Source organism: Maniola hyperantus, chromosome 9 (assembly GCF_902806685.2).
Source record: "Maniola hyperantus chromosome 9, iAphHyp1.2, whole genome shotgun sequence".
In the NCBI taxonomy this organism is placed as follows: domain Eukaryota; kingdom Metazoa; phylum Arthropoda; class Insecta; order Lepidoptera; family Nymphalidae; genus Maniola; species Maniola hyperantus.
In genome coordinates, this window is record NC_048544.1 from 10,966,955 (window position 1) to 10,982,844 (window position 15,890).

Sequence of the window (15,890 nt, forward strand, 5' to 3'; positions counted from 1 at the left end):
ACCAATAAACAAACATACTTTCCGTAAATTTTAATACGGAACCCTAAAAACAAACATTTTATTTGGTAAATAATAATTTCATTTGAAAGTTAACTCTTACAAATTTTACCCCGTTTGTATTCATAATCAATGTTCTAGACATCAAAGATTGTAACGGCCAAAAATAAAACTTTATTATTGCTTTAATTTGCGAAGTTTTTATTAAACACTTTATCGTGTTTATAAATTTTGTTTTAGGTGTTTCATAATATTTTATTCACGAAGTTTTATTGAGACTAAGGAAAAGCGCCGATCCAACAGCCATCCGTGCAGAGTTTGGAATTCTGAGATTTTGCATTCTGTGTTAACTTCAGCTAAGTTATAGATTTTCTTTCTAAGAACTTAGAAAAAAGAACTGAGAAGCACCTATTTCAATATTTAGTTCAAAGAAAAGTTCTCCAGTTCAAATTAATTATATCATTTCACTTCATTTTAAGAATAATTAAAAAAAACCATGGCCATTATGTTTGAACCCTAACTAATAGAGCGACGCATGACTCGCACTTGGATAGTTGAATTTCTGTAGATTAGGTAATATACTAAGGCAGAAATATGTCTAATAACATGTCACACGTCGTTTTAGCGTTCAAATATTATATTAAAAAAAATGATTGAGACCTTGAGATAATGAAAATGATATGCCCTTTTGAGTTTCATACGAGTAATATTATGACGGTTCAACCCGCAATTGCGCGCCTGTGTCATACAAAAAAAAACATGTGTGCAGTGCAGTTCACACAAGTAGAAGTGAACCTTCAGAAAGCTAAGCTTAGAGAGAATGAAAATAATGCAATTATCTTATATATATAAAGGGGAAAAGCTGACTGATTGACTGACTGATCTATCAACACACAACTCAAGCACGCAGATAGCTATCATGACGTAGACATCAGCTAAGAATGGATTTTTGAAAATTCAACCCCTAAGCGCGTAAAATAGGGGTTTGAAATTGGTGTAGTCCACGCGGACAAAGTCGCGGGCCTAAGCTACTTTATTACATATTAGGTACTATCAGATACCCACGATCTAGGCCGCGGCAAGTGAGTATTGGCCGCGGTTCCGTTCTATTGAATGATCGCGTCGATCTACGTGCTACCTGATCAAATATTTAATCTACTATTTAGCACACAAAATAGCTAGCTGCCTTTAGTCATACAAGTTTGTCCTGCTGTCAACACCTGCTACGCAGACTCATGTAAGTATATTTTTTTAACAAATCGATCTTTTAAAATACTTTACTCGTAGAATACCATGTGGTTGATTCTGTTGTACACGATCTGTAAACTAGTGTTATTGTTTTCTGTAGGAAGCATTATGAAAGGAACAGAAATATATTTAGACCTGCCATTTAAGTTTTGTTTAAAGATTGTGTACATTGTCTAGGCCATAATATTCAAGTACTTTTATTTAAAAAAATGTTATTTTTTCATCGAGGAATTTCTTCCTACATTTACGTAGATCAGATTTTCACCAAAAACTAGTTATACTTATCCTTTAAATCAATAAAAAGGAAACATCAAATTCTGTAAAAAGTAAATAATTGGATATTTGACTACATCAAAAATAAATTATTTCTCAGTGATTATTAAATAGAGGGTCTTCCAAAATACGTAAAATCCACGTCCTTTGTTGGTTTTAAGTGTAATAATCATTTTATATTATCGATTAAACTAAAAAAAGCACGTCAAATGATTGTGACGTCACACACCGGTATTTCATAGAATTTCGCATTCCAGGTCTGTCATACTAATTTTGGGGCTGCCATATACTGATATTTTTTAATTTGCTGCACTTTTCCAGTCTCATCTTTCGTTACCCAGAGTCTACCTATTTGAAAAGTATATTCTAATATATTATGTATAATCTATTTTTTCTTAACTGACTTAAAAGGTAAACAAGTAGCTTTTTGCTGAAGTGCGTGAGAAGAGCATCAGTATACGCGGCCCATTATATGACGCCATTATTATATAGGTATGACCGCGAACTGAAAATGAAATCATAATAACAAGATAAAAAGTTGAAAACTAAAGTCCGACTACGAACGTCTTATTAAATTCTGAAATATTATAGTAAAATTTGGGTTTCTTTCGTTTGGTATACTTTAATAGTATACTATATATTCATATTTATGATCTCAGTAGTTTTCCTCTTTCATTCGACATTCCACTCGATACAATAGCAAAAAAAAATTTTATGATGTAACATTTGTCAGATTGATTTTGTTCGCATAAAATGTAGCCTATGTCACCCGGACTATGATAACGAATCAATTGACACATTCGTTAAAATTGGCCTCGTAGTTTAGCCGCTGCAGTGGAACACACATAGATATAAACATACATACCTACATACATAGACTGCCAAAATCTTAACACTTCCTTTTAGCTTTGCCGTAGTCGGGTAAAAACTTAACTCTAAATTCTTAAAATGTGCGGCAAATTCTTACGCTCTGGCTTACGCGTTTCTTTGAGAAGGTTTTTGCGATATGTTTACCGAAAGCTAAAGTTACCTATACCTACTTTTATTTAGGCTATTATGTATTTTATTATTTTCGGAGCTCATAAATATCTACCTCATTAGCTTATAACAAGACAAACTGGTCAAGTACAAGTCATAATACGCATAGTTGGGTTCCGTAGCAGTGTTATGTTGCTATAAACTTTGGTAGTCATTATTGACGGCAGTTTTTTCAAAAACTATTTAAGAAAATTAATAATTAATTAAAAATAACTATTTAATGAGGTAGATATCACTCGAAGGGGTATTTTTTTCATATTCAATAAGTATGTAACTAGTATAGGTACCTACTCGTAGAGTTTATTTTTAAAATAGCTGTGATAGCTAAACGTACAGACGGAAAGATGGACAGATGGACTGGATGAAACTATATTATGGGTTCCTTGTTTCACTACAGTACCCTAAAAACCGGGTTTTTGTGACGTCAGTAGTCTGGCCTATGGTGCCTAGATACAAAAATATTATGCAACAAAATCATTCCATTAGCACTTATTATCAACACTACTTCACTATAACACAGAATAGGTTAACCAACGGCTATGTTCCACTAGAGTGCGCTGAGGCTGTAATGTTATATATATAAAAGGATAAGGTGACTGACTGATTGACTGAATGACTGATCTATCAACGCACAGCTCAAACTACTGGACGGATCAGGCTGAAATTTGGCATGCAGATAGCTATTATGACGTAGGCATCCGCTAGGAAAGGATTTTTGAAAATTCACCCCTAAAGGGGTGAAATAGGGGTTTGTAATTTGTGTATTCCACGCGGACAAAGTCGCGAGCATAAGCTAATTTTTTATATTTATCACTAAAAATAGTTAATAATAATAATTCCTTTTGTAATCGCTGAGAGCGATCACGCACTCATCCGATCCGAGTCCGAGAAAATACGTTCCGATGTAGTCATAGAACTATTTTGTATGGTAGCTTACGTACTACATCCGATTTCCGTCATCCGGGATATCCGGTACATACAGGCATTAATTTAGAATTTTTTCATACATTACAAATAGGTTAGTAAGATTGGTGTATTATGCGTGTGTAAGTGTTTGTAATCAAATAATGATTTAATTATTTCTGAATTACAGAAAAATGGAGACTGTACCGTACCATTCGTTACTGGAAGTAAATGAAAAGAACGTGGAAATTATTCGTACGAGTCTTAATTTGGACGTGAACACAATCAAAAAGAATTTGGACGCGATCGAGGAATGGGCGAAGAAACAGGAACATTTAGCTGAAGCATTTCGATACATAAGTAAGAATTATTTTCAAAAGGATACTAAATTATTAGAAAACTTATTAAAAAAAACTATAAATTCATTTAATAAACTTAGTACAATATCATTACACTTTATAATATGACGTTTCGTGAACAAGATTTCCTTTTGGTGGTTATTTTGGGGATGGAGTCGGTCAGATTTTGACTTTGATGTATTGTTAAGGAGGCCCGGTGTGAGGAGAGCCCTCAGTCTGATTTTAACACCTTAAATCTTTCCTCTCAAATCTCTTGCACAAAACGCCGTATTTTGCAGTTTTTCGTCGTGTTAGATGCGACCATGGAACTAGACATCAGCTTAGCTTACTTATTTGTACTGTGGATGGGACTTCAAGGAAAAAGAGTTGATCAAAACGTTGGGATTTCTCAAATTCTTTCTTATCAAGGGGGCTACGTTATAGAGGTAGTCTACATGAAGGAATCTCACGGTTATACTCGTAGATTCAGTGGTTTGAACTGTAGGTTATATTAATGTATCATCAGCCTCTTTGAATCATAAAAATCTCCTTTTAGAAGCCTAAAAATCTGTACCGTGCTTAAGATCCGTCAGATAGCAAATGGACCTATTTCATTATAAGATTTTCCTACTACACTTCACTACTTACGTAATTTCTGTTCCGTGTACTTATATTCATTTACTATTTGGATTTATTTTATTATTTCAAGGTCCCAACATGTTAGAGTTACTACATTTACTTGGAAAAGGATCCGTGGAAATGACTAAAACCAGAATTGACAAATTGCTAACAACCAGAGGAATGCTACCCGAGATCTGTCGGAACAGATCTGTTGAAGAGTTTACAGATATTTCGGAAGCCATGTACGTTATCTCTAAAATATATATAAAAGGAAAAGGTGACTGACTGATTGACTGACTGATCTAAACGCACAGCTCAAACTTCTGAACGAATTGGGCTGAAATTTGGCATGCAGATGCCTATTATGACGTAGGCATCCGCTAAGAAAGGATTTTTTGAAAATTCAACCCCCAAATAGGGGTTTGAAATTTGTGTAGTCCACGCGGATGAAGTCGCGAGCATAAGCTAGTTTAATATTGATAAGTAATACTAAATACTAAATTAATACGCAAAAATAAAATTGTTAAATGAATACGTAAAAAGTATTCTTCTAAACTTCAAATAAGTATCACATCCTAAAGTTCCAGAGGTCATCAAAGGTCTATAATATAGCTAAGCTAGCTTCAATGATACCAGCAGAACTATCCGTACTAATATAATAAAATGCCAAAGTCTGTCTGTCGATTAAATTTGGTACAGAGTTAGCGCACATCCTGAGGAATGGACATAGGCTACTTTTATCCCGGAAAATCAGCGAGTTCCCAGGTTAGTTTTAAAAACCCAAATCCACGCGGACCCGCATGGATATAGGGTTTTTGAAACCCCTTGGGAATTCTCGCATTTTCTGGGATAAAAAGTAGCCCAGGTATGTCTGTTTTCGCAATGCAAGCTTTGCATGTCTATTACAATTGATTTTGTCAAAATTGGTTTAACGGATGAACCCAGAAAAGCTAGCAGACAGACGGACATATTTTTGCAATTATAGTACATTGTACAGCGGGTTGTGACATTACTTAGTACGAGATGATGCCCGCGACTTCGTCTCTCTTTGCTTTTCCGGGATAAAGAGTATCCTAAGTAGTAAAGTGATATCCTTCAACGGGATGCTATTATAGATGCACCAAATTTCGTCAAATCGGTAGAACGGATGAGCCTTGAAAGGCTAGCAGACAGACAGACAGACATACTTTCGCATTTATAATATTAGTATGGATAGTTCTGCTGGTATAAGTCCCGCAAATTGCTATTGCGCTGGAACCTATACCTCCTTTAAAACTTGATAAAATGTAGGTACTTGACATACCTTTATACCTAAGCTTTTATACCCGATGCTTCTTAAAACCTTGATAGAATATTAATTGTTTTCAGAAATTTTGTAATTTTACCAAAACAAAGCCCTAAGGATCAATCAAGGATCATAGTGACACAGATCAGAAATATGGAGAAATTTTCTTTAATATCTTTCATGAGATACGCCTTCATGGTAAGAAGATTAATCCCGTGTTAGTCCGCGACAGGTTGAGATAGCAATCGGGGTATTAGGAGGGCGGACGCCGCCCACGCCCGCACGTCACCCGCACTCGCCCGCACCGGGTTAACGCCGGGACTGTGCGGTTGTACAGGGCGTCTCCACCCCGATTGCCATTTCGACCTGTCGCGTACTTATAGGTACATTGTTTTACATACCAGACTTTTGCTTACAGAGGTGTTGAGCAAGACCGCTGTCTCTTATACAAAACATATCTTTATTAAAGAGGCTTTGCTATCTCATTTGTACAGCTTTTAGGGACCTGCAAACTAAACCACTTCATCTAAATGTATAAAAGGAAAAGTGACTGTCTGACTGACGGGTCTATCAACGCACAGCTCAAACTACTGGACGGATCAGGCTGTTGGCATGCATATAGCTATTACGACGTAGGCATCCGCTAAGAACGGATTTTTGAAAATACAACCCCTAAGAGGGTGAAAAAGGGGTTTGAAATTTATGTAGTCCACGCGGATGAAGTCGCGAGCATAAGCTAGTAATCAGTGGCGTGCAACTCATAGAGGGATAAAAGCGCTGCTTACCCAAGAAATAGTTAACTCGGTTGAAATTGCTCAATGCTCATTATTCTTTGACTTGCTTACCTAACTACTGCTTGCACACTATTAATTTAGTAGAATGTTATGGCCTCTGATTATAGTGTAATTTTCATCTTTCTTGTACAAACATTCCTGCAAATCAATGATTATTTTATTTTTTATTTTATTTTTATTTTTACCCTGGCTTTAAACCCTATGCACGCCACTGCTAGTAATATATAAAACTGTAAACACTAACAATAAACAAGTAAAATTTTAATGTTCCAAATAAAAGGATAATGTTTTAGATTGCAGAATATAGAATGAACTTCGAGTACAATACGTGTGAAAGACACATCTTAGATTTGAAAAATGTTAAAAGCGTAAGTGCTCTTACGAAACTCAATCCAATGCTTCTAAAGAAAGCAGAAGTTTTGTGCATGGTAAGTACATCTATAAGCATTTTTTTATATTGTTAAGGGGCTTTTATAGGACAGGTAACCATTATGCCAAGCTCCATCGCGATCATTACAAACTACATTTAGTTTGTAACGATCGCGACGATGAAACTATTTATCAGTACCTCAGTAGGTACCCTCATTATAAATGCGAAAGTGTGGTTGTTTGTTGGTTTGCCGTTCACTCACGTCGCAACGGTGCAATGGATTGACGTGATTTTTTGCATGGGTACAGTTTAAGACCTGGAGAGTGACATAGGCTACTTTTTATTACGGAAAATCAAAGAGCTCTTACGGAATTTTTAAAAACCTAAATCCACGCGTACGCAGGCGCTGGCATCAGCTAGTAATATAATATAATCAGTCACTTTTTCTAATAAAAAAAATAAGTAAGTATCACCGATATAAATGACAAGATATGGTCAAGCGAACATAATTTTTCACGGTTTAGAAACCAAATAAATCAGGGCCACCTCTTAGATACTAATGAACGACCCGTTTGAAATCCAGACGTCACTGAGGTTGCATTGCTGCATAAGCACGAATGAGTCGGTGCCATTTTGTTTGTTCAATAACCCTGTCCATACGAAGTAATATATAAATCAATGGTAAGTAGGTATATATTTTTTTATTTTTTTCAGGGCGGTTACGGAATGAGAATCAGTGGTATTCACCTTCTGAATGCACCATCGTTTGTAGATAAAATCGTATTCCTAATAAAACAAGGGCTCAAAGAAAAAGTAGCAAATAGACTTATGGTGCACAGTTCGTATGATGAACTGCATAAAGAAATACCCAAGGAAATTTTACCTAAGGATTTCGGTGGTGATCTACAAAGCTGCGCACAATTGGAAGGTACTTAATCTCTTTTTTCTGCGTCTTCCTCAGCGCTGATAATAATGTACCTATCATAATCATCATCACCATCATCATCAGCATTATTATCAACCGATAGACGTCCTCTGCTGGACATACGTCTAATGTACCCATACTACCTTGGATATGGAAAATGGGATGGACTCCCAGATCCTTCCGCATAGGCAAAGATAATATATTAAACAAGATATATTATCTTTGGCATAGGTACGACTTGATAGTGGAGTACGATTTCGACTTTAAGATTAACGTTTATTATCAGATATTATTACTAGGTATGTCATTAGTATCAGATTTTTGATCTTACTAACGTTAATAGAGTTCGACTGTCGAAACACAATATTATAACGTCTGATAAAAACGAACTTGATGTAAAATATTCAATAGGTATACCTTTGAAGGAAGGTACTTCCTTTCAGTAGGAATCCTTGAAAATTAAAATCGGTTACTACCAATTTTAATTTTCATACCGATTATTTATTACCGATTTTAATTCCGCTTGGAGCGTTGGCTCTAACCGTGTGGATGAACTTGAGCTTTTAAAACAAGGCAGTTAAAGTCCATTTCACTTTAACCCTGAATTGTTTCGATGGTCGAATTCTATCAATTTATTTATTTAAACAACTTTATTGTTAACAAAATGACAGAGAGTAAGAATACAGGATACACTTTAAAAAACAAAGGGCGACCTTATCACTAAAATGATATCAATGTTGGTGAGATGTAAAATCTTTTACTAACCCTACTGGTTTATACCTAGAACCGGGACAGACGGCTTATAGTAAGCATCTCCGAGCCTTCAAGGAAAGATAAAGTTGGCCCACCATGTGCTAACATTAACGCTAGTGACGCAACTGACTAGTTTTCTTATCAGATAATATTCTGCACTATGATATCATCATAACAGCTGGCAAAACCATTTATTAATCCAGCGGTCCACGCGTAATTTTTTTCACTAAGTGAAAAATTGACTTTTGCCACAGCGTAAGGCTGGTATATAATTATTACCTACCATAGGTTCATAAGAAAGCTCAAAGTCACTCAGTGGGCGATGGAGAGAGCTATGCTTGGAGTTTCTCTACGTGATCAAATCAGAAATGAGGAGATCCGTAGGAGAGCTAGAGCAACCGACATAGCTCAACGGGTTGCGGAGCTGAAGTGGCAATAGGCAGGGCACATAGTTCGTAAAACCGATAGACGTTGGGGTCCCAAGGTGCTGGAATGGCGACCTCGCATCAGAAGACGCAGTATTTGAAGACCCCGCACTAGGTAGACGGACGACAACAGACGAGTCGCAGGGAGCCGCTGGATTCAGGTGGCGCAAGACCGTGGCGTGTGGACTGTGGAAATCTCTACAAGAGACCCATGTCCAGCTGTGGACGTCTATCGGTTGATGATGATAAATGATGACAATCCTGCGGTAACCAGTAACGAGTGTCCCGTGATCTCCATAGTGATGCGGGGAATCGAAATTAACCACTATACTAAAGTTGTCGGACTACTTATATTTATACTGTGCTTTTGCTTACTGGTTTTAAGTTTTATGCAACAAATGCGCGCTTCACAAAATCACCTCACAAGCTTTGAGCTTGTGAGGTGATTTTTTTTAATTACTTCATTTAATTATTTACAATGTACAATATTTATTTCCAGAACAATGGAAAAGCCTACTTAAGACGGAGGAAGCGCAGAAACTAATTGATTCGTGTAATAAACTTGTGGCAGACGAATCAAAGCGAAGTGCGTGTAAATTTAATGAAGAATACATGGGAATGCCTGGCTCCTTTAGACAGCTTATCGTAGATTAAAATTCTTTCCTAGCGTAGTAAATTTCTCGTTGCTGAGGGTTGGGAGCCTTCTCAAATAATGAAAGGGATTTGCTTGGGATAGTACTATAATGGACTCCCAGATCCTTATATACAAACGACTTGACTAAAACATAATTTATGATCAGTGTGCTTAGTATGAGATTTCACATCTCATACTAAGCACACTGATCTTAATCAAGGTAAGCCAGGGATCGGCAACCTTTTGAGACGGAAGAGCCAAAAGTTACAATTCACAAAATTTCACAGTTTTTAAAGAGCCACTAAAAGATTTCGTTTCTATATAGTATTTGCGTATATAATATATTTTTGATATTTTGTTAAAAATAAATACATTAAATATGTTTTCACAAAATGTATTTACTTAATTATAAAATAGATTTTAGCTAGAATAATAAAATAGTCAATCCAAAGTTATTAAGTTAAGTTATTGAATAGTTACATCAATGCTTTTGCATGCCTTTTAAAAGTTTGAATAAATCTGGCTTATAACTTGTCGTTTTAAGTTTGAAGTAACTACGAGTCAATTTTTTTTTGTTAGTTGGCTTCTTAGTTCACTTTTTAATATATCATCATCAATCATCAATACTTATAATAAAACTGTAACAGGTCAAATTCTGTACATTCAAGATATTTAAAAAAATTTTTTTCGAGGGCACTCTATAATCGATACTGAACCCAAAACTGTAATTTTTTTTATTTTTGTCTGTCTGTCTGTCTGTCTGTCTGTCTGTCTGTCTGACTGTATGTCTGTATCACGGCCGCGCATCACGCTGAAACTACTGAATGGATTCCAATGAAACTTGGTACGATTTGAGGTCATACTATGAGGAAGAATATAGGATACTTTTTATCCCGAAATTCAGCATGGTTCCCGTAGCAGAGGGGACGAAAGTTAAAATGTATACTGAGTTGTAATTCATTAACGCGTAGTCTGATTTCATTCATTCTTTTTTGTTAGAAAGGGGATATTTTAAAGATTGTTCCGTAAATATTTCAAGGTCATCGGTTTTTAACCGACTGTCAAAAAGGAGGTGGTTCTTTTTTCTACATCGATTTTTTCGAGGTTTCTGGACCGATTTGCAATTTTTTTTTTAAATCAACAAAAAAAGTTTACGTCGTGGTCACATAAAAAATTCTGGATTCAACTCCTTAATCCTGGTGCTGCAGGGTTACTGCCCGCCTGGGTTATCAAGATTCAGGAAGTGTTCATAGTGAATTCATATTGTAGGTACCAAGCAACGACAACAATCCCGAAAAATCAAAGAATTCCCGCGGGATTTTAAAAAACGTAAATCCACGCGGACGAAGTCGCAGGAATCAGCTAGTTCATTAATATATTCTTGCTCGCAGGAATATGATGACCCCACAGATAAACACCCCACGATTAAGGATAGATTGGATTGCATTATACTTAGGTGCGTTTTGGTTATAGTCTGTGCGCGACCATAGCACTCTCTGACATTCTCCGGGGTTTTCGGTTAGACTAGACACTCTATGGGACGCTTGGAATTCATTGTACCGACTTGTAAATTAATTAAATAAGAAACAGTGATTAAAAGCATGTTAAAAGTATATCAAAGTGGTTTTCATTTTAACACTATTTATTGCAAAAAAACATTTTATTTCATTGTAGGTAGGATTGATAGGTATTTGTATGCGTAAGGATTTCTCGTATTTTAATTGTTAAATGAATTAAGTACGATAAAATTTCAAGATTTTTTCACCGAAGAAAAAATCTATTGTTGTAAATTAAACGATTTTATATGATTATTAACTTGTTAATTAAGTTTGTTATCTTTGTAATTATAGCATTTTTATATTTTGAATTACAATGTTTCAAAAGAAAAATACTCGCAATATTTGAAACATATTAAATGAATTTGAAGGTTATTTGTTTTTTTTTTTCATTTATAGCAGCGCCACCTACCTGACGTCCTCTGTACCTTCTGAAGCTGGCGTTATCTACAGTAGTAGGTGATACTGTACAGTACAGTCATCTACTGTTTCTAGTACTGTTCTTCTGCTGATCTACAGTTAATATTTAGCTAACAACTATTTTGTGGTCAATTCAATATGACTATCTACTTACTTCCATAACGCGCCTTTAGATGGTACTATTAGAAATAATTATTACTAGTGAACCGCCCTGGATTCACACGGGTGCAATGTAGATTCTAACGTGGTGTCAGTGTGGTTATTTTGTTATACCTACTTACTTTAAAAGAAGAGAACGTCGTCAATGAGTCGGCTTGATTTCTTCCGACATCTTGAAAAATAATTATCGTCATATTTCAACAATTTAACACAAAACAATTAACCTAGCTATGACTGTTCGAAAATACGACGAAACGCTTCGAGAAAAGGTAGTAGTGTACGTAGTGCCCCGTCATTTAGTTTGGCACGTCTTGGCGGGGGCACTGCCGTGCGAAGTAATATTTTCTTTCTAGCTAAGTTGGCAGGAGCTGTCAAGGATATCCTAAGTATACGTAAATATTTGGATATTTACATTATAATAATGGCGGGAAGTAGGCATAATACAGGCTAATAATAAAGTGATGTTAACAGATGATTATTATCAAAGGAAGAGATACTGAGTATAATCGGTAAGTGGGTATAATAAAAAACGACGTTAAATATAGATACCTGAGAAACTGCTAATAAAAACGCCGTTTTCATCATTAGAATTGACTCCTTCAAGTCCTTTTCATTTTAGGTAGGTAGATAGGTATAGGTATCTGTAATTATATAAAAATTATATAATATTCTGAAACCATCCTCCCACCATCTTGTCATTCGATTGCTGTTTTGTTCCTGATTGATTTTGCCATATTCAAAATCGAAAATTGCGTAGGTAGGTACTCTAAGAGAAAAATTGAAGGATGCGGTAATATTATTATACAGGGTTGTAATAAATAATTAGAAAGCTAGCAATAACAAAGACGGGTGGTAGTAATGATGATTAGTGATTATTTTTAAAAGTTCGCAATGCAAATAAAACATCTGACTGACGCAAGAGGTCAACGAACCTTGCGTGGAGCGTCATAGGCGGGGCATTGACCCCGAGTTTTGCACGCATTCTTTGTTTTATAAGGACTAAATCACTTAAACTACAAGTAGGAATATAAGGCAAATGGTTATTGGTATTGGATTGTGTTTAGACTTTAGATAGTTATAATAACAGCGCTTCGTTTTTGCTAAAGTTCTAATTACATCTGTATACACAAAATGTTTATCACGGCCACGGCATAGTTGCCGTTAGTATGCGCTTGTGTACCTAGTGATGCCTAAGAAAGGATTTTCAGATATTCCATCCAAGTGAAACCGGGATGGATAGCTAGTGTCTTATATTTTAGAAACAATTTATGCAAAATAGCCCCATCAGGCATAGCTTCAATCAAGGCCTATCGAACCGTTCTTCCGTTTCCGCAATCATAAGCTATTTTTTTACCAGAGTTGTGTGATATTGTGTGTGTGTATTGGGATTATGTTTCAAACAAAATATTGTGGTTTCGAACCTAGTAATAAGATTGCATCTTTTTCATAGCGCAGAACACTAACAGCGATTACGCACTGCACTTCCGTTATCCGAGTTCTAGCCGTCATCCATGAAAATACCAGAGATTAGCGATTAGAAAGAGAGAGAGAAAATGACGACATTTTCATGTCATATAAGAGCTTATACCATACGAAACAAAAAGGAACGTATTTTTACGGACTCGGATCGGATGAGTGCGTAACCACCGTAACGGTTTTTCGATCGTTAGATAACCTAACTGATGGACCCGTGAGGGCCAGATCTTTCATTATTTTTATAAAAGCTGTAAGTTTCTATGCGCTTTGTCCCAAACACATGAAGTTTGGATCATCGTGGCTTTGGCAGATAGCAATAGCAGGAAACAAAGGCGAAGTATAAAATCTTACGTCATAATTCGATTCGCCATAAGTATGACTTGCAGTGGAAATGTTCATTTTATTTTGCAACACTTTAGAGAAGACGCGTCGCGTCGCTTTAATAATCTGTCGCTATATAATATGAACTTATGAATAATATGACTTGAATCATATTTATATTAAGTACGAGTAGGTATAATACTTAATTATTATTATGGACTAGCTTATGCTCGCAATTTCGTCCGCGTGGACTACATAAATTTCAAACCCCCATTTAGCCCACTTAGGGGTAGAATTTTGAAAAATCCCTTCTTAGTGGATACCTACTCTTTACAAAGAAGTCACCCTCTAAATCTCATGTCTCTAGGGCCAGCGGTTTAGGCTGTGCGTTGATATATAATGTCAGTCAGTCAGTCAGGACTTTGAATTTCATATATATAGAAGATTAGCTTCTTCTTCTTTTTGTTGTTTGGCGGCTGTGCACTGTGCAGGGCTTCTTCCAGATCCTGTATCACGTTGACCGTTGCCTATCTATAGTGATCGCCCCCGTTTTACAATTCTTGTCCAATCTCTGATCTGAAAATGATCTATTTTTAAAAATGTTTAAAATAAACCTGTAAAACGGAGATTTTGGATATTTTTATCATAACAATTTTAAGTAATTGTTTTTATTCTGTTAAAATAATACCTCATAAAGAATGATAAAATCATTCATAAAAACTGGTCAACTGCGAGTCAGACTCGTGCATCGAGGGTTCCGTACTACAGAAGAAGAAAAACGGTAAGAATCACTTTTGCTAACCACCACCACCACGGAAACATCTTCTGTTGATTAAAAAAATATATGCAAATCTGTGCAGAAACCTCGAAAAAATCGGTGTACTTACAAATCAAAAAGGGCCGATTTGAGAACCACCTCCTTTTTGGAAGTCGTTTAAAAAGGTACCTACTACTTCTAAGAGTTAGACGTGCTATCCGTTCCGAACACAGATTAGTTTCTCTAATCTGTGGTTCCGAACCAGACGTAGCTATCTGTAATCTGTATATTAATTTTACAGATTGATCGGAAACTTGGAAAAAGCCGAATAAAATCGGACCAACTTCTACGGAAAACAACAACAAAGTTAACTTAAATTACACAAAGTTTTTGAAAATCATAATATTTAACGAACTATTTACTCTACATATACGTATAAATATAATAATAATACAATGACGTAATTGAATATACGAATCACATACGAATGTACGTCATTACGTATTGTTCTCTCCAGGTTCTCTCATCGCAATCAAAACTCAGAAGCAAAATCAGATCTCATGTTAATTATTATGATTAAATTATACGTAGATACATAATAATAAAAATATTAATTATGTAAAAATATTTTTAAAACAAAATTAAAGCTGAAAGTTTATCTGTGTATTGTCCCCAACACTGGGAGGAACGTTGTTTGGATGTTTGTTTGGTCATGGTGGTTTTGGGAGATTACAGTTAATAATGGTGTAAAAAATCTTCCGTTAAAGTATATACCTACAGTTTAATTTTTATATTTTCTTCAGAATCCATCCTTAAACTTTTAAACTAGCAGCAAGGGTACGGCACTACAATAAATGTCTGGCAATGCATGAAGTGATTTCTAATACTACTCCGAAGAAAATATGTAAAAAAAAACTAGAGTTTATACTTTGAAGTAAGATTGGTAACACCTTTATTACCTGTTATCTCTTTTACGTTACAGAGTAACCTACATAAAACATTTCAAGTTATAATAACCAACTGTTTGAGCAAAGCTTAAGGTATTGGATGACTGACGTCTTGGGGAAGACATCAGTCAGGGGTTAAAAATTCTGCATAACCAGAAGTCTTCTCCAGGAAGTCGAGGAAGTTTTATAAAAATTTGTAACTAGCTGACCTAAAAATAATCAAGTTTTTCGACCCCGTTTTTCTAAGGGGGATTCCCCTCCAGAGGTTTGAGCTGTATGTTACCGACGTGTCAGTCAGTATCTCCTTTTATTTATACAACAACTAGCTGATGCTCGCAACTTCGACCGCGTGGGTTTAGGTTTTTAAAAATCCCGTGGGAACACATTGATTTTCCGGAATAAAAAGTAGCATATGCCCATGCAAAAAATCACGTCAATCCGTTGCACCATTGCGACGTGATTGAAGGACAAACCAACAAACCAATAAACCAACGAACCAAAAACAAGGGTACTGATTTAAACCAGCTAATGAGCCTGATGTTCCGTTATTGAGTGGATTCAGGTTTCTAAAAAACCTGAGGGAAACTCTTGGATTTTGCTGGAAAAAAGTAACTATGCTATGTTCGTTTTCAGAATGCTTCTGCTAACTG

At 35.7% G+C, this 15,890-nt stretch overlaps 1 protein-coding gene across 1 annotated transcript; it reads left to right on the plus strand.

Annotated features, from left to right (window-relative positions):
- The first annotated feature begins 1,113 nt into the window (after positions 1 to 1,113).
- Positions 1,114 to 11,423, plus strand: LOC117985353 (alpha-tocopherol transfer protein-like). Its single transcript, XM_069500546.1, has 7 exons — positions 1,114 to 1,234; positions 3,650 to 3,819; positions 4,507 to 4,660; positions 5,787 to 5,901; positions 6,791 to 6,925; positions 7,582 to 7,795; positions 9,470 to 11,423. The coding sequence occupies exons 2-7, from the start codon at positions 3,654 to 3,656 to the stop codon at positions 9,622 to 9,624; spliced, it is 939 nt and encodes a 312-aa protein (XP_069356647.1). The 5' UTR covers positions 1,114 to 1,234; positions 3,650 to 3,653; the 3' UTR covers positions 9,625 to 11,423.
- The last annotated feature ends 4,467 nt before the right edge of the window (positions 11,424 to 15,890 follow it).

Coding starts and splice junctions, on each gene's coding strand:
- LOC117985353 (XM_069500546.1), top strand. CDS start 3,654: ATGGAGACTGTACCGTACCATTCGTTACTGGAAGTAAATGAAAAGAAC. Junction 4,661..5,786: donor ACAGATATTTCGGAAGCCAT/GTACGTTATCTC, acceptor AATTGTTTTCAG/AAATTTTGTAATTTTACCAA. Junction 6,926..7,581: donor AAGCAGAAGTTTTGTGCATG/GTAAGTACATCT, acceptor TATTTTTTTCAG/GGCGGTTACGGAATGAGAAT.